Here is a 19,459-nt window from a genome sequence, read left to right on the forward strand (position 1 = left end):
TCACAATTTGTTTGTGTCTGACACGAAGTGATCGGACCACAGGTCTGATGAAACCCCCCCAAACCAAACCTGACACCCAAACCTCCGGTAAGGTCCTCCACCAGCTGTGCAGGTGTGTGTTCAGTTGTGTGTTCAGGTGTGTGTTCAGGTGTGTGTTCAGGTGTGTGTTCAGGTGTGTGTTCAGGTGTGTGTTCAGGTGTGTGTTCAGGTGTTTTCAGGTGTGTGTTCAGGTGTGTGTTCAGGTGTGTGTTGAGGTGTGTTCAGTTGTGTGTTCAGGTGTGTGTTCAGGTGTGTTGAGGTGTGTGTTCAGGTGTGTGTTCAGGTGTGTGTTGAGGTGTGTGCAGGTGTGTGTTCAGGTGTGTTGAGGTGTGTGTTCAGGTGTGTGTTCAGGTGTGTGTTGAGGTGTGTGCAGGTGTGTGTTCAGGTGTGTGTTCAGGTGTGTTGAGGTGTGTGTTCAGGTGTGTGTTCAGGTGTGTGTTGAGGTGTGTGCAGGTGTGTGTTCAGGTGTGTTGAGGTGTGTGTTCAGGTGTGTGTTCAGGTGTGTGTTGAGGTGTGTGCAGGTGTGTGTTCAGGTGTGTTGAGGTGTGTGTTCAGGTGTGTTGAGGTGTGTGTTCAGGTGTGTGCAGGTGTGTGTTCAGGTGTGTGCAGGTGTGTGTTCAGGTGTTTTCAGGTGTGTGTTCAGGTGTGTGTTCAGGTGTGTGTTCAGGTGTGTGTTGAGGTGTGTTCAGTTGTGTGTTCAGGTGTGTGTTCAGGTGTGTTCAGGTGTGTGTTCAGGTGTGTGTTCAGGTGTGTGTTGAGGTGTGTGCAGGTGTGTGTTCAGGTGTGTTGAGGTGTGTGTTCAGGTGTGTGCAGGTGTGTGTTCAGGTGTGTGCAGGTGTGTGTTCAGGTGTGTTCAGGTGTGTGTTCAGGTGTGTGCAGGTGTGTGTTCAGGTGTGTTGAGGTGTGTGTTCAGGTGTGTGTTCAGGTGTGTTCAGGTGTATGTTCAGGTGTGTTGAGGTGTGTGTTCAGGTGTGTTCAGGTGTGTGTTCAAGTGTGTTCAGGTGTGTTGAGGTGTGTGTTCAGGTGTGTGTTCAGGTGTGTTGAGGTGTGTGTTCAGGTGTGTTCAGGTGTGTTGAGGTGTGTGTTCAGGTGTGTGTTCAGGTGTGTTCAGGTGTGTGTTCAGGTGTGTTCAGGTGTGTGTTCAGGTGTGTTGAGGTGTGTGTTCAAGTGTGTTCAGGTGTGTGTTCAGGTGTGTGTTCAGGTGTGTGTTCAGGTGTGTGTTCAGGTGTGTGTTCAGGTGTGTGTTCAGGTGTGTGTTGAGGTGTGTGTTCAGGTGTGTGTTCAGGTGTGTTCAGGTGTGTGTTCAGGTGTGTTGAGGTGTGTTGAGGTGTGTTGAGGTGTGTGTTCAGTTGTGTGTTCAGGTGTGTGTTGAGGTGTGTTCAGGTGTGTGTTGAGGTGTGTGTTCAGGTGTGTGTTGAGGTGTGTGTTGAGGTGTGTGTTCAGGTGTGTGTTCAGGTGTGTGTTCAAGTGTGTGTGTTGAGGTGTGTTGAGGTGTGTGTTGAGGTGTGTGTTCAGTTGTGTGTTCAGGTGTGTGTTGAGGTGTGTTCAGGTGTGTGTTGAGGTGTGTGTTGAGGTGTGTTCAGGTGTGTGTTGAGGTGTGTGTTCAGGTGTGTGTTGAGGTGTGTGTTCAGGTGTGTGTTCAGGTGTGTTCAGGTGTGTTGAGGTGTGTTCGATCAGAAATGAAAGCTCCTCTCTGATTGGTCGTTGCAGGTGAAGGACGTTCAGCTGCTGAAGGAGTTGGCTCCAGGTCGAGGTCACATCAGTGTCATCCAGCATCTCCTGGATCAGGTAAGAGTTTCTGCAGCCAATCAGCAGCAGAAGGAAGTAGTTTATGCTGACCTGTATGTTCTCTGACCACCAGGGGGCGGATCCCTCCTGCTGTGGTAGCGACGGCCGACACGCCCTTGCGGTTGCTGCGGTTCATGGTCACAGTGATGTACTTCCTCTTCTGGTGCAGCGAGGAGCTGATGTGGACCAGCAGTCGGGACAGTAAGATGACACTTGTATTCATGTAAATGATCAGGTCTCCTGCAGGGGGCGCTGCTTCCCTTGTTTAAGTGCTGTTAAGTAAACGTGATGTCTTCGTCTTCCTCAGGATGAAGAACACAGCTCTGCATGAAGCTGCAGCTCAGGGTCCTGAAGGACTGAAGTGTGCTGAGGTCCTGCTCAGGTACCACACACCTGTACACACACACACTGCAAATAAAGATGGAGGCCTTGATCGCCCCCTAGTGTCTGGCTTCAGTACAGATCCTGAACTCCTCCTCCTCCATGTTAGCAGATGGGACATGGACCAAACTAAAAAGTCAAAGTAGATGTTAAATAAATGTTTGTAAAGATGTTTCTGTCATTTCAGCTGGTTCTTATCTCTCTGATGTTTGTTCAAGTGTTTCTGATCAGTTTGGTTTCAATCAGTTATTTGATGATATAAAAACAGGCTGAGACGTGATGATTGACAGCTGACACTGACTGAAGATATTTTAGTATTTTAACAAAGGACTAATGGATTCTTTGTGCTCTTTTTGTGTATGTATGTATTGTTCTGATGTGTATGGGTTGTGTGTGACTACTGTTTACAAACCAAACGGTCCCTCTGGGACAGTAAAGACGACCTTAACCTTAACTTAACCTTTATTCTACTTTTTAGTTTTTCATTCTTCGTTGAGTGAGTTTGTATTTGTTATTTTTACGAGTTTTTCTTTGTTAGTTTTGACATGTGCTTTATAAATAAAGATGTGATTCATTATTATTAAATGCATCTATTTGATTTGACTTTAATTGTTCCTGTGTGTTGTGAATGAAGGAGAACACACTCTGCCTCTCACTGAATCTCCTCTTAACACCAGGTGGGAACAGGCCGCTGTGAAATGCAATAAATCCTGAAACACCAACAACTTCTTCCTCAGACACAACCAGCTCCTCCCAGTCAGGATGTGTCTGTGTCTCCTCCCTTCACAGACGTGTAAGTGTAAGAACCAGTGAACAACAAGCTGTGAACTGTGGGAGCTGAGTCACTGCAGGGAGTGAACGAGAGGGGGAGGATTAGAGATCTGGTTCTGTTCAGAGGAAGTGAAACTGTTCTACAGTCTCTGGCACCAGCTGAAATGGCGCAGCAAGAAAATCAACTGGACAGAGAAAGATTCTGCTGTTCGATCTGTCTGGATCTACTGAAGGATCCAGTGACTACTGGCTGTGGACACAGCTACTGTAAGAGCTGTATTAACACCCACTGGGACAATGGGGAGGAGAGAGGAAGCTACAGCTGCCCTCAGTGTAGACAGACCTTCACACCGAGGCCTGTCCTGGGGAAAAACACCATGTTAGCTGATTTAGTGGAGGAGCTGAAGAAGACTGGACTCCAAGCTGCTCCTGCTGATCACTGCTATGCTGGACCTGAAGATGTGGCCTGTGATGTCTGCACTGGGAGAAAACTGAAAGCTCTCAAGTCCTGTTTGGTTTGTTTGGCCTCTTATTGTGAAAAACACCTCCAGCCTCATCTTCAGTCAGCTCCATTGAAGAAGCACAAGCTGGTGGAGCCCTCGGAGAAGCTCCAGGAGAACCTCTGCTTTCGTCACGATGAGGTGATGAAGATGTTCTGCCGCACTGATCAGCAGTGTATCTGTTATCTCTGCTCTGTGGATGAACATAAAGACCACGACACAGTGTCAGCTGCAGCAGAAAGGACTGAGAGGCAGAGAGAGCTCGGGCTGAGGAGACAAACAATCCAGCAGAGACTCCAGGACACCGAGAAAGATGTGAAGCTGCTTCCACTGGAGGAGGAGGCCGTCAATGGCTCTGCTGATAAAGCAGTGGAGGACAGTGAGAAGATCTTCACTGAGCTGATCCGTCTGCTGGAGAAAAGAAGCTCTGATGTGAAGCAGCAGATCAGATCCCAGCAGGAAACTGAAGTGAGTCGAGTCAGAGAGCTTCAGGAGAGACTGGAGCAGGAGATCACTGAGCTGAAGAGGAAAGACCATGAACTGAAGCAGCTCTCAGACACAGAGGATCACACCCAGTTTCTACACAACTACCCCTCACTGTCACCACTCAGTGAATCTACACACTCATCCAGCATCAGGATCCGTCCTCTGAGGACCTTTGAGGACGTGACAGCAGCTGTGTCCCAGGTCAGAGGTCGACTACAGGACATTCTGAGTGAGACAGAGACAGAGATTTTACCGATTGTGTCTCAAGTGGATGTTTTACTGCCACAACCAGAGCCAGAGACCAGAGCTGACTTCTTAAGATATTCACAGGAAATCACACTGGATCCAAACACAGCAAACAGATATCTGTTATTATCTGAGGGAAACAGAAAAGTAACATATATGAGTAAAGGACAGTCTTATTCTAATCACCCAGACAGATTCACTGGTTGTTATCAGGTCCTGAGTAGAGAGAGTCTGACTGGACGTTGTTACTGGGAGGTGGAGGTGGAGGTGACAGGAGACGGAGTTGGTGTAGCAGTCACATACAAGAATATCAGCAGAGCAGGAGGCTCATATGAATGTCTATTTGGATACAATGATAAATCTTGGTCATTAGTTTGTTATGGAGACAGTTATAGCTTTTATTACAACAACATCAACACTCCAGTGTCAGGTCCTGTGTCCTCCAGAGTAGGAGTGTACCTGGATCACAGTGCAGGTGTTCTGTCCTTCTACAGCGTCTCTGACACCATGACTCTCCTCCACAGAGTCCAGACCACATTCACTCAGCCTCTCTATGCTGGACTTACAGTTTATTATTCTGGAGCCACAGCTGAGTTCTGTAAACTCAAATAGACTCGAGTCATTAAAAGCCATGTTCATGTTAATACCAAGTTCATTTGTATACAGTAGGCTAACCTTTTACAGCAGTGAGAGTAGGATGTATGTACAGTTGCAATCAGAAATATTCAACTCCCCCCCCCAAAGATTTTAAGGATTTATCAATTAAAGTTTTTTCAAAGAGCAAGATTCTGCTTCGGATGACTTCTTTATGAGTTGAGTGATACAGAAAGTCAACACAGAAAATGCATGATGTAGTATTTGTGTGTAACAGTATATTTTGTTAAGATAGCCATGTCACAATTATTCAACCCCGATATAATATTGTTGTTTTTAAAGCTGTCTGACAGTTTTTATGGCCTCAAGTGGAGTTGAAACATAATGAAGCCTTTGGCACGGAAGCCATCAACCATCACTGAGCTAGAGGCTCTTGCATGTGAAGAATGGGCACAGATTCCGATCGAGAGGTGTAAGAAGCTTGTCAGCACTTACCGAAAACGTTTGTTAGAAGTTATAAAAGCTAAAGGACGAGCCACAAAGTCCTGAAGCTGGGGGTTGAATAATACTGCACATGCACATGTGTTAAAAGAGTTACATCTTTCATTTGAACTTCAAAGTTAATTCAACTTCTGTTGTCAAAATAACTCAAATGTATCAATAAATATTTTTTGTTGTTTAATGAGGTTCTTTGTCATTTATTGTCATTATCTTTCATCCACATCACTGTAATGTCTTTTGAGGGGAGGGGGTTGAATATTTCTGATTCAACTGTATGTCCACACAAAGGTGCACCATCACCTCGATTACTCGCGGCTGTGGGGGTCCATCAAAAAAAGGCGAGTTGGGCGACTTATCAAAAATAAAAGTAATTACCGCAAATTAAAGGCTGAGCAATAAAAAGGTCATTCAAAACTCTATTTTAAAGATGTATGGAATGCAGCACACGCTGTGTTTCTTTGCAAAGGATGTAGCTATTGTAAACCAAATTGACAGAATGAATGGATTTGTGTTTTATTTTTCTCTCAACCCGACATGATCAAATGAAAGTCCGAAGTCCTCTTGTCCGAGAAAGCTCGCTGTATCCATTATCGATTGACAACGCAGACAGGTGACTGGATTTATAGTCCACAGGAACAGAACTGTCTCGCTGGCAAGTGGCTAACGTTAGCAATTCTAGATCTCGCAGCACGATCTTGGTGAAACAACCCGATTTAATGCAAATTCAGTTGAATTTCAACCCTGTACTGTGCGTTCCTCCATCACAGCACATCGCAGCAAAACGCTCAGACCAGAGGCTTGAGAAGCTTGACTAATTCATTTTACATTAAGAATGGGACTTTTTTTGGGGGGGGGGGTCAGAGGGAATACATTTATTTGATTCAACATTCATGTTTTTTGTTGTTCAATGAAAGAATCCATTCAAGTTTTGTCCTTTGATTCTCACTTAAAACACATTTCTAGGACCGCCCTCTTTCACTGGTTTAACATCTCAAACATCAGACATGTCCTTTCTCAAAAAGATGCAGAAGAACGAGTCCAGGCCTTTGTTCCATCCAGACTTGATTATTGTAATTCCTGATTATCAGGCTCCAGCAGGAAGTCGTTAAAGACTCTGCAGCTTGTCCTAAATGCTGCAGCACGTGTCCTGAAGAGAACCAGGTACAGAGACCACATGTCTCCTGTGTTAGCTTCACTACACTGGCTTCCTGTTACATTTAGAATTTAAAATCCCTCCTGCTGTGGTAGCGACGGCCGACACGCCCTTGCGGTTGCTGCGGTTCATGGTCACAGTGATGTACTTCCTCTTCTGGTGCAGCGAGGAGCTGATGTGGACCAGCAGTCGGGACAGTAAGATGACACTTGTCATTCATGTAAATGATCAGGTCTCCTGCAGGGGGCGCTGCTTCCCTTGTTTAAGTGCTGTTAAGTAAACGTGATGTCTTCGTCTTCCTCAGGATGAAGAACACAGCTCTGCATGAAGCTGCAGCTCAGGGTCCTGAAGGACTGAAGTGTGCTGAGGTCCTGCTCAGGTACCACACACCTGTACACACACACACACTGCAAATAAAGATGGAGGCCTTGATCGCCCCCTAGTGTCTGGCTTCAGTACAGATCCTGAACTCCTCCTCCTCCATGTTAGCAGATGGGACATGGACCAAACTAAAAAGTAAAAGTAGATGTTAAATAAATGTTTGTAAAGATGTTTCTGTCATTTCAGCTGGTTCTTATCTCTCTGATGTTTGTTCAAGTGTTTCTGATCAGTTTGGTTTCAATCAGTTATTTGATGATATAAAAACAGGCTGAGACGTGATGATTGACAGCTGACACTGACTGAAGATGAGATATTTTGCTTTCCATTCTGCAGGATGTTATATTCGTATATAAAGTCTATAATACTCACAATGCTCAGGCATCAAACGCTGTCGTTGCTCCTCCTCCTCAGCTGCAGGGCCAGTGTGAGGCGGAGGAATGCCGCCGGTCAAACGGCGTACGACACAGCGGCGAGCTCCGGCTGTAACAACATGGCGTCTCTGCTGGCTGCTCAGACTGGACTGGATCTACTGGACAAACTGAGGAAACACAAACTGAACCTGGACGTTTGCTGAGCCGACATAAACTCTGAAAAACATTGTTTTCTGATGAATTAGTTGAAATATGTTCGGATTGAAAACAGCTGAGAACCCGGATGTTTAGGAAAGATCAGCTGACATTTAAAGGTTGAAATGTTAACATTTCATAATAAAAGCATGTGATGTATTTAGGTGAATAATTATCTGTGTCTATAGAAATGTGAGGAGCATCCTCAGACAGAACAGAACTCTGCTGCCAGGACTCTAACCAGAGTCAACAGGTTGGAACACATCTGGTTTAGCCTCTTTACACTGACTCTCAGTTTCTAACGAGTTGAAGCTTCTTTTAATGACTTGTAAAACTCTCAATGCTCTGACTGCTCCGTTTATCTTTAATCCTGGAGATCCTCTGGCAGGAGACTTTGAACTGATCCAGATTCTGAGCTAAACACTTAGACAGAGTTTGAGAAATAAGGTTCAGAGACTGTGGAACAACCTGCCTGAGGAAATGCAGCCGGCTGAGTCGGTAACTTCCTTTAAATCAAAACTTAAAACCTTCTTTTATCGAACCACATTCCACGATCTTAACTAATTCTAGTTTTATTATTGTAATGTGTGGTCATGCTTCAATTTCTGTCATCTTTAAGATCATTGTCCCCTCAGCAGAGAGAGAGAGAGAGAGAGAGAGAGAGAGAGAGAGAGAGAGAGAGAGAGAGAGAGAGAGAGAGAGAGAGAGAGAGAGAGAGAGAGAGACCAGCTGTAGCCCTGGTGTATGACACACACACATTTTAATATATTTTAGTATTTTAACAAAGGACTAATGGATTCTTTGTGCTCTTTTTGTGTATGTATGTATTGTTCTGATGTGTATGAGTTGTGTGTGACTACTGTTTACAAACCAAACGGTCCCTCGGGGACAGTAAAGACGACCTTAACCTTAACTTAACCTTTATTCAACTTTTTAGTTTTTCATTCTTCATTGAGTGAGTTTGTATTTGTTATTTTTGCGAGTTTTTCTTTGTTAGTTTTGAGATGTGCTTTATAAATAAAGATGTGATTCATTATTATTAAATGCATCTATTTGATTTGACTTTAATTGTTCCTGTGTGTTGTGAATGAAGGAGAACACACTCTGCCTCTCACTGAATCTCCTCTTAACACCAGGTGGGAACAGGCCGCTGTGAAATGCAATAAATCCTGAAACACCAACAACCTCTTCCTCAAACAGAACCAGCTCCTCCCAGTCAGGATGTGTCTGTATCTCCTCCCTTCACAGACGTGTAAGTGTAAGAACCAGTGAACAACAAGCTGTGAACTGTGGGAGCTGAGTCACTGCAGGGAGTGAACGAGAGGGGGAGGATTAGAGATCTGGTTCTGTTCAGAGGAAGTGAAACTGTTCTACAGTCTCTGGCACCAGCTGAAATGGCGCAGCAAGAAAATCAACTGGACAGAGAAAGATTCTGCTGTTCGATCTGTCTGGATCTACTGAAGGATCCGGTGACTACTGGCTGTGGACACAGCTACTGTAAGAGCTGTATTAACACCCACTGGGACAAAGGGGAGGAGAGAGGAAGCTACAGCTGCCCTCAGTGTAGACAGACCTTCACACCGAGGCCTGTCCTGGGGAAAAACACCATGTTAGCTGATTCACTGGAGGAGCTGAAGAAGACTGGACTCCAAGCTGCTCCTGCTGATCACTGCTATGCTGGACCTGAAGATGTGGCCTGTGATGTCTGCACTGGGAGGAAACTGAAAGCTCTCAAGTCCTGTTTGGTTTGTTTGGCCTCTTATTGTGAAAAACACCTCCAGCCTCATCTTCAGTCAGCTCCATTGAAGAAGCACAAGCTGGTGGAGCCCTCGGAGAAGCTCCAGGAGAACCTCTGCTTTCGTCACGATGAGGTGATGAAGATGTTCTGCCGCACTGATCAGCAGTGTATCTGTTATCTCTGCTCTGTGGAGGAACATAAAGACCACGACACAGTGTCAGCTGCAGCAGAAAGGACTGAGAGGCAGAGAGAGCTCGGGCTGAGGAGACAAACAATCCAGCAGAGACTCCAGGACACAGAGAAAGATGTGAAGCTGCTTCCACTGGAGGAGGAGGCCATCAATGGCTCTGCTGATAAAGCAGTGGAGGACAGTGAGAAGATCTTCACTGAGCTGATCCGTCTGCTGGAGAAAAGAAGCTCTGAGGTGAAGCAGCAGATCAGATCCCAGCAGGAAACTGAAGTGAGTCGAGTCAGAGAGCTTCAGGAGAGACTGGAGCAGGAGATCACTGAGCTGAAGAGGAAAGACCATGAACTGAAGCAGCTCTCAGACACAGAGGATCACAACCAGTTTCTACACAACTACCCCTCACTGTCACCACTCAGTGAATCTACACACTCATCCAGCATCAGGATCCGTCCTCTGAGGACCTTTGAGGACGTGACAGCAGCTGTGTCCCAGGTCAGAGGTCGACTACAGGACATTCTGAGTGAGACAGAGACAGAGATTTTACAGATTGTGTCTCAAGTGGATGTTTTACTGCCACAACCAGAGCCAGAGACCAGAGCTGACTTCTTAAGATATTCACAGGAAATCACACTGGATCCAAACACAGCAAACAGATATCTGTTATTAACTGAGGCAAACAGAAAAGTAACATATATGAGTAAAGGACAGTCTTATTCTAATCACCCAGACAGATTCACTGGTTGGCCTCAGGTCCTGAGTAGAGAGAGTCTGACTGGACGTTGTTACTGGGAGGTGGAGGTGAAGGTGACAGGAGACGGAGTTGGTGTAGCAGTCACATACAAGAATATCAGCAGAGCAGGACGCTCATATGAATGTCTATTTGGATACAATGATAAATCTTGGTCATTAGTTTGTTATGGAGACAGATATAACTTTTATTACAACAGGATCAGGACTCCAGTGTCAGGTCCTGTGTCCTCCAGAGTAGGAGTGTACCTGGATCACAGTGCAGGTGTTCTGTCCTTCTACAGCGTCTCTGGCACCATGACTCTCCTCCACAGAGTCCAGACCACATTCACTCAGCCTCTCTATGCTGGAGTTGGGGTTTATTATCCTGGATCCACAGCTGAGTTCTGTAAACTCAAATAGACTCGAGTCATTAAAAGCCATGTTCATTTTAATACCAAGTTCATTTGTATACAGTAGGCTAACCTTTTACAGCAGTGAGAGTAGGATGTATGTACAGTTGCAATCAGAAATATTCAACCCCCCCAAAGATTTTAAGGATTTATCAATTAAAGTTTTTTCAAAGAGCAAGATTCTGCTTCGGATGACTTCTTTATGAGTTGAGTGATACAGAAAGTCAACACAGAAAATGCATGATGTAGTATTTGTGTGTAACAGTATATTTTGTTAAGATAGCCATGTCACAATTATTCAACCCCGATATAATATTGTTGTTTTTAAAGCTGTCTGACAGTTTTTATGGCCTCAAGTGAACATAATGAAGCCTTTGGGAACTCTATAATGATCCTTCATTGGCTTCAGCTGTGATGCATATATACCCCCCCCCCCCCCCCCCCCCCCCCCATGAAGGTATTCAAGGTGATTTGCAATCATGGGAAAGACAAAGGAGCTTCCACAAAAGCTGAGAGAGGAGATTATTTCATCACACCTGAAGGGCCTTGGGTAGAAGAAGATTTCCCAAAAGAGACATCATTGGGAGCATTATACAGAAGTTTAAAACTTATGGAACAGCCCAACATTTCATCAAAGGCCCTCAGCAACTTGGTCAGAGCAACTAAGAGAAACCCCCGTGTGACTGCAAGACACCTACAGGATGACCTGATGAAGGCTGGTACAAGTGCTTCAGTGGCATCTATAAGATGTGCACTGAATAAACAAGGACTTCATGGCCGGACTCCAAGACGCACTCAGCTCTTGACCACGAGGAACATCAAAAGTCGACTACAATATGCCAGGAGGAATTTGGATAAGACGACAGTTTTGGGCGACAGTTCTATGGACTGATGAAACCAAACTGGAACTGTTTGGACATATGGACCAGCCGTATGTCTGGCCTGCGAAAGGCCAGGCTTATGACCAGAAGAATACCATCCCCACGGTCAAGCATGGAGGTGGGTCATTGATGATGTGGGGCTGTTTAACTGGCCATCTTGATCGTGTAACTGGCATCATGGATTCCCAGAAATACCAGGCCATTTTAAAGAGGAATGTGATGCCTTCTGTTCACAAATTAAACCTTGGTGATCATTGGACTTTCCAGCAAGACAATGATCCCAAGCACACCTCCAAGTTAACCAAAGCTTGGTTGAGAAAAAGATCCTGGAACGTCCTGGAGTGGCCTTCTCAGTCACAGGATTTACATCCGATTGAAAATCTTTGGTGGGATTTAAAGAAGGCAGTTGCAGCACGGAAGCCATCAACCATCACTGAGCTAGAGGCTCTTGCACGTGAAGAATGGGCACAGATTCCGATCGAGAGGTGTAAGAAGCTTGTCAGCACTTACCGAAAACGTTTGTTAGAAGTTATAAAAGCTAAAGGACGAGCCACAAAGTCCTGAAGCTGGGGGTTGAATAATACTGCACATGCACATGTGTTAAAAGAGTTACATCTTTCATTTGAACTTCAAAGTTAATTCAACTTCTGTTGTCAATATATAACTCAAATGTATCAATAAATATTTTTTGTTGTTTAATGAGGTTTTTTGTCATTTATTGTCATTATCTTTCATCCACATCACTGTAATGTCTTTTGAGGGGAGGGGTTGAATATTTCTGATTCAATTGTATGTCCACACAAAGGTGCACCATCACCTCGATTACTCGCGGCTGTGGGGCTCCATCAAAAAAAGGCGAGTTGGGCGACTTATCAAAAATAAAAGTAATTACCGCAAATTAAAGGCTGAGCAATAAAAAGGTCATTCAAAACTCTATTTTAAAGATGTATGGAATGCAGCACACGCTGTGTTTCTTTGCAAAGGATGTAGCTATTGTAAACCAAATTGACAGAATGAATGGATTTGTGTTTTATTTTTCTCTCAACCCGACATGATCAAATGAAAGTCCGAAGTCCTCTTGTCCGAGAAAGCTCGCTGTATCCATTATCGATTGACAACGCAGACAGGTGACTGGATTTATAGTCCACAGGAACAGAACTGTCTCGCTGGCAAGTGGCTAACGTTAGCAATTCTAGATCTCGCAGCACGATCTTGGTGAAACAACCCGATTTAATGCAAATTCAGTTGAATTTCAACCCTGCACTGTGCGTTCCTCCATCACAGCACATCGCAGCCAAACGCTCAGACCAGAGGCTTGAGAAGCTTGACTAATTCATTTTACATTAAGAATGGGACCTTTTAGGGGGGGGGGGATCAGAGGGAATACATTTATTTGATTCAACATTCATGTTTTTTGTTGTTCAATGAAAGAATCCATTCAAGTTTTGTCCTTTGATTCTCACTTAAAACACATTTCTAGGACCGCCCTCTTTCACTGGTTTAACATCTCAAACATCAGACATGTCCTTTCTCAAAAAGATGCAGAAGAACGAGTCCAGGCCTTTGTTCCATCCAGACTTGATTATTGTAATTCCTGATTATCAGGCTCCAGCAGGAAGTCGTTAAAGACTCTGCAGCTTGTCCTAAATGCTGCAGCACGTGTCCTGAAGAGAACCAGGTACAGAGACCACATGTCTCCTGTGTTAGCTTCACTACACTGGCTTCCTGTTACATTTAGAATTTAAAATCCTCCTCCTCACCTACATTAATAATATGGCAGCATCAAACCTTAAAGAGCTCATTGTACCTTATCACCAGTAGAGCCCTGAGCTCCCAGAATTCAGGCTGTTGTCCCTAAAGTCTCTAAAGCAGAGAAGGAGCCAGAGCTTCAGCATCAAGCTCCTCTCCTGTGGAATCATCTCAGCTTCAGTTGTGGAGGCAGACTCCCTCTGTACGTTGAAGATTCAAACCTTCCTTTAGGATAAATCTTATAGTTAGAGCCGGTCCAGGTTTGTCTTAGACCTGATCTTGAACACACACACACACACACACACACACACACACACACACACACACACACACACACACACACACACACACACACACACACACAGTTTGTTCACGAGTATTTAGTGTCAAGTCCAACAACAAAACTGACAAGGAAATACATAAATATTCAAAATGTTATGAGACTGCAGAGTTTGATTTGAGAAAATCGAATATATAATATAAATATAAATATTTCTTTCTGCTCTTGTTTGGTCCCAAAGCTCTGCAGTGACACCGAGTCCTGTGAATCATGTGGAGCAGGTTTTCCTCTGACCTCAGCGCTCAGTGACTCTCTAACCTGTGAGAGTGCCTCGCTCTCCGCTCGGCCTCCAGCTGCACACGAGCATACGAGCCGTGATTCAGCAGATGCTCTGGGAGGCTTCAGATCGGAGTGAAGCCTATTCCCTGACAGGTGTGAGGAGCTGGCTCCTGTTTGCTGCTGAAGAGCTCGGCGCCGCAGCTGCGCCACACTTTCTTCTTCTTCTTCTTCTTCTTCTTCTTCTTCTTCTTCTTCTGTTGCATAGAAGCTGTTCTGCTCAGTGATCAGATGTTTAATGGGTTAGTGAAGTTTCAGAAAGTAAAATTAAATGTACTACCTCTGTGAAGGAGGTTGGGTTTTCTTCTGTGTTTGTTTGTTTGTCTGTTAATTAGCAGGATTACATCAAAACTACTCGACAGTTTACCACGAAACTTGGGATTATGGGTCAGGAAGGAACCTCATTACATCGTCTTATAGGCTACATCACTGCCCTATGTTCTGTGTATCTCTCATCATTACGTCCCTTTATATGTTATCTATCTTGTATGTCAGTCTTTCTCGTCACTTTTTCTCTAATTAAAAGAAAATGATGCGGATCCAGATCGGGAAACCGATCCAGAAATGTATTTTCACTTTGTTTAACATTGTGCGATGACACGTTTTGCTACGAGTGATTCATAGAACTTGATTAAAAATGTGCAATTTGGTGTTTCAAATAAAAATCTGGATCTAGTGAGTTGAAATGTGGTTTCATAAGGAGGAATGTGCTCTTTTAATGAAATTCTAGGTTTAAAATATGCATTAAAATGGTCTTTTAATCAGAATTTTTACTGCAACCTGGTGTCTGTAAGTTCTTCCATCAGGCCTGTGGGTGATCATGAAATCTTAATTCACGTTGCCCTTTTCTTAACAACGGCACAGCGATATTTAAGACAATGATAAAAGAGAGAGAGAGGGATTAAACACAATCGAATAAATGAGATCAAACAAATGAGAATAAAAGGATATAAATAAGAATATGTGTCAGACATTTCCAAAGAAAGACGGAGGATAAAAACTTTGTGAGGACCAGTAATCAACTGAAGCAGTTGGAGATTCAAAGAAAACATTTCAGAGATTTGCGTCTCTTTGCGTCTCAGACAGAAAGTTCACTTTGCCTTTGAACACATCGTTACTCAGATTTCTTCACGTCACCGTCACCTCGTATTTGAGTTGAATGAAGAATCGTCTCCGTCAGAGATCTCAGGTGAACGCGAAGCTGATCTCCGAGCCTCAGAGACGCTGTCGCTCACTCGGCTCCATCTTGTTTCCTGGTTGAGCGGATCTCTGAGACACGGTTCAGTCACGTCAAGCAAAGATAAGACAATGTGCATCTGTCACCGGGGATCAGCTCGGCCGGGCAGCTGAGGCGTGATTCTGATGAACGCTGTCTCGAAGCCAAACAGACGTTTAGAAAATACAGTCTCCACTTCCTCCGTCACAGGATCTGTCATGTTCATCTGGTGGTGCGTTCACTGACTGGTCATTAGCTGCACTTTAAATCCTCTGATGGAAGTTTCCCTCTGATCTCTGACGTGTTCCAACATTAAATCTGTTCACTTTCTCTTTAAACAATGATTCCTCCTGCATTGAATTAGATGTTATCTCGTCCACATGGACACTGGAGCCTGAGGACATGTTTGAAAAGAATTTAGAAAATTTCCGACACAATTTAGACTCCAAAACCTGACTTATAACTTATAAAGTAAGTGATTAGACTCTGAATAAATGGTTATGGGCCATTCTTCAATTAATTAGAGGCAATTAAAGAGAAAAAAGTTCTGACACTTCAAGGATAAAGTTGTAAATTTACAATCACAAAATTGTAATTTAATGAAAAAGAAATTGTAGTATCACGAGAATATTTTCGACTTGTTTCTCAAGTAGCCTGATTACTCATTGGAGGAACTTATTTTTGTTTTGTAACTATTATTTGTTCTTGGATTAAAAAGTAAAAAAGTGTTGTTGTTACTTATTGAAGTAGAATAGACATTTTTAAATAAAGTGACCCATGGGATATTTAGCCAAATGCCTCAAAAACAAAATCCATGATACTAATAAAAACTGTAGACGAAGTTGTTGCCAGTTGTCTCCGTGTGTCGGTGCATCGAGGGGTGGTTCACGTCAGCAATAAGGAAACTAGGAAACTAGGAAACTAGGAAACGCTGTATTGACGTGAGGAATCCCTCAGCTGGATCCCAGTGAACGTCAGACAGAAGAGCGGAGGCGGTCGATGGCAGGGACGTCGGCCTTTGTGTGACTGTCATGAGTGAAAGGGACAGACGTCTGTCAGAGCCGGCACCTGGAGGAGCTTAACCATGTGACGGCTTCACCACGGAGCCCAACTTGTCTTATTTTGTTCCTCTCAGACTCGTTCTCTCAGCGCCGCAGCTTCCTGGCGGCAGATTAAAGGAGCGTCAGGTATTTCTGGACAAACCGCAGCAGACAGGCGGGTCGGAGCTGCAGGGTCGCGGCCCTGAGGTGAACGGATCCTTTTTTATTTCAGCAGCGGTTACATCACAGCGTCTCAGCTCGTTGGGTTTCAGAAATCTGATGTGACACGTGGAACGTAAGCGATAATGCATGAAGATGTTTTTAAGATCGTTAGGATTGTGGACGACGCTCTTTAACTCGCCGTTTTGTCGTCTTCCTGGTTTTCATTGTCTCGTTCAGAATCAAAGCTTTAAAACAAAATGCACTTTACATTTTCTGTGTCTAATGATTGTTACCGTCACCTGTTCGTCTGAATCTGCAGGTCGATGAAAAGATAAATGATCATCTGCCTACGACAACTGTCTGGATCGCTGTCTGCACCATCGACTGAATAAAGATGGACGACGTGACACCTTCCAAAAGTGAGGCTGAAGGGTCTTGATCGCCCCCTGGTGGCTGGCTGCAGTTATGTTTCCAGCCTCTTGTATTTCCAGATTTCCATCACATGGTCATCAAGTCTGCATCCACCTCAATCTTACCTGAGGAAATAAGAATGTGATGAGACGTCTTTACATAAATACATATACAAACTTGTATTGTAGTGAAGATGAACCACGTCCACCTTCTCCCACTCTCCAGGAACGTAGCTAAAATATTCTGGATACAGGCACCGCCATCTTGTGCTGGTGACGTCACTTGGAGTCAGAGTCTGTGCAGAAGTGATCACGGTCCCACTGATACACGGGTTTGACCAATCAGGGAATCAGTCTCAGCTGTCAATCATGACGTCTCAGCCCGTTTTTATAATAATCAAATTACTAATCAAAACCAAACTGGTGTTAGAGACCAACGTCGTCCCTGGATGAACTCTCGTCAGATCCTTTCATCTGAATCAGTAACGACCACTGATATTCTGACATCCAGGTTCATCCAGTTTCATCCAGTGACACAAAACTAATACATTAAAGTACATGTGATTATTATTGGTTTGATGAAACTACAGAACAAACCTTTATTAATGCTGAATTCTCTACACGCTGACCTAATTTGATAAAGACTCATCCTGACAGTGTCTCATTCTCTTCACTAACACCACAGGTCTACTCTTCTGTGTTTTATTCCTCCAGTGTCTCGACGGTTTCGGGCTCCGCTCGGTTTAAACGCTGTTTTCAGGAGTTTCGTGTTTTCTTTACTTTTAATCTTTTGTAGCACAAACAAACTGCTCGAGTGGCAAAAACCAAACTTTGTTCAACTTCCTTTTTCTTCTCTCCTCATCAAAAAGGCTCCGAGCTCGCAGCCAAATTCACAGTCAACACATTAACCCAAACAACACAACACACACACAACACACACACACACACACACGCCACAGGAAAAGCAGCCCATTCTCTTTTACCACTGTCACTCCACATTAAGGATGTTCACCATCCAACAACCTGCTGCGGGCTGCTGCAGCAACCTTGTGTTACGTAAGCACCTCACACACACACACACACACACACACACACACACACACACACACACACACACACACACACACACACACAGACTTAATGTAAACTATAAACAAAAACTGATGCACACACACACACACGTGGACTATTTGTATTAATTTGTGGATGAATACAATTTAAAACCAAATGTAAATACACACACACACACACACACACATTCATGCATAAACTTAGTGATCGTGTACAAATGTTTCAGAACTACAGTAGCTCGCACACACACACATTTTTCTCTGTGACGGCTTTTTCTTTTCAAACAATTGTTTTTTATCTGAACTTAATTTTTTCTTGTTCTTTGACTGAAAACTTTTCCAACGACTTCAACAACAGTTTCAGTTTATAGTTTATGTTTCTTCTTCCTGAACAAATGACTTGATGCAGCGTTTAATCATAAAGAACAACTTAAAGCATCATCACTGAACATCAGGTTTTACTGTCTGGACGTCAGGCTGATGGAGGAAGGACACAGATGAGGAGACACGAGGAAAACACCTGGAAAACCAAGGAAAATCTAAATGAAACTTAACCTAGGACTGTCTTTCTTGACCTTTGACCTTTGACCTGATCAGTGTTTGTTGAAGAAAATGAAGCTGAAGGTTAGAAAGAGGTTAAATGTGTAATATATTGTTATTCACCAGTTTTCATTCAAACGTTCTTCCTCCTCTCTTCCTTCTGACAGATGTGACAAACGTCTTCGGAGCTTCAGGACTAATCCTACATGATATTACTGAGGGATTACCCATAAAGCCGTGGGTGACAAACACAGTTTCCTGCTCGTTTGCTGAACGATCTCCTGCAGCGACGATCTTTGGCCTCTTCGAAAACATGACAATGTGTCGACGCCTTCACTAAAAACATCAGAATCAGCTTCTGTCCTGCTCCTCATCATCACTGAAGGTGTGATCATCGATGGGCGGCTCCGGCTCCGGGCCGAGGGATTAACAGCTGCTTTAATTAAGTCCTCACCGACAAGTCAAGGTCCGTCCTCTGGAGGTCGAGAGCCTTTTCAACCTTGACACTGAGAAGATGTTAAACTCAGTCGTCTGCGGCTCAATGGATGAAGAAGTTGAGAGATAATTTTAATTCTTTCTGTGTCTCATCTGTTTTAAGACGAAAGATTCATAAACATGCTAAACATTAAAAAAACACACATTCATTCATGTTGTTTTTTTTGTTTTATTGATTTTATTTCCACGATTGCTGCCCTGGCTTTTCTATCTCTGGTTTTAAAAGACACAATATAAGAAAAGTCTATTATTCGTATTATTGTTGTTGTTGTTGTTGTTATTATCGTTAATATTAAATATAGAAATATGTGCCCTCTGGTTTTTTCTATTTGTTTACATGCAGTGAACCAGCCCTCCGATTTCCTTTGTGTTGAGTTAATGATCAGTTGGAGAGGAGAAGCCGTTTCATCAGCTCTTCTCTGAAGAAACACACTTGAGGCTCATAAATTCCTGAGGCTGTCGACCTCGACTTATTTAGAGAAGTTACTAATTGAGAGAAAACACGTTAATCAGGTTGTGTGTTGAGAGTTAAGGTTATAAACAGCAGCAGCTCCCAGTGGAGCAGTGATAAAACTCACAGTTAACTTCCACTCGGAGGATTTAAACCGACACATTATCTGGAAGTTCAGGGACAATTTGTGGATGGAAATCGAGCTGCTCTTGAAATTACAGAAGGTTCAGGTCTGGTGTTATTTTCCTTGACCGTTGACATGACAGCTCCCAACAATAAAGACATATTTGTAACCCAGCCTCCTCCATGTTAGCAGATGGGGCATGGACCAAAGTAAAAACAATAAGAGTAGATGGTAA

General features: G+C 43.8%; 1 protein-coding gene and 1 pseudogene across 1 annotated transcript; both read left to right on the forward strand.

The window, feature by feature from the left end:
• LOC117769840 overlaps nucleotides 1-7,502 on the forward strand; it is a 136,684-nt pseudogene extending 129,182 nt beyond the window's left edge.
• On the forward strand, nucleotides 3,144-5,040 carry LOC117769587 (tripartite motif-containing protein 16-like). Its single transcript, XM_034598580.1, has one exon. It carries the CDS (start codon nucleotides 3,144-3,146, stop codon nucleotides 4,821-4,823), a length of 1,680 nt encoding a protein of 559 aa, XP_034454471.1. The 3' UTR covers nucleotides 4,824-5,040.
• Nucleotides 7,503-19,459: the final 11,957 nt, after the last annotated feature.

This window comes from Hippoglossus hippoglossus, chromosome 10 (genome assembly GCF_009819705.1).
Source record: "Hippoglossus hippoglossus isolate fHipHip1 chromosome 10, fHipHip1.pri, whole genome shotgun sequence".
NCBI lineage: Eukaryota > Metazoa > Chordata > Actinopteri > Pleuronectiformes > Pleuronectidae > Hippoglossus > Hippoglossus hippoglossus.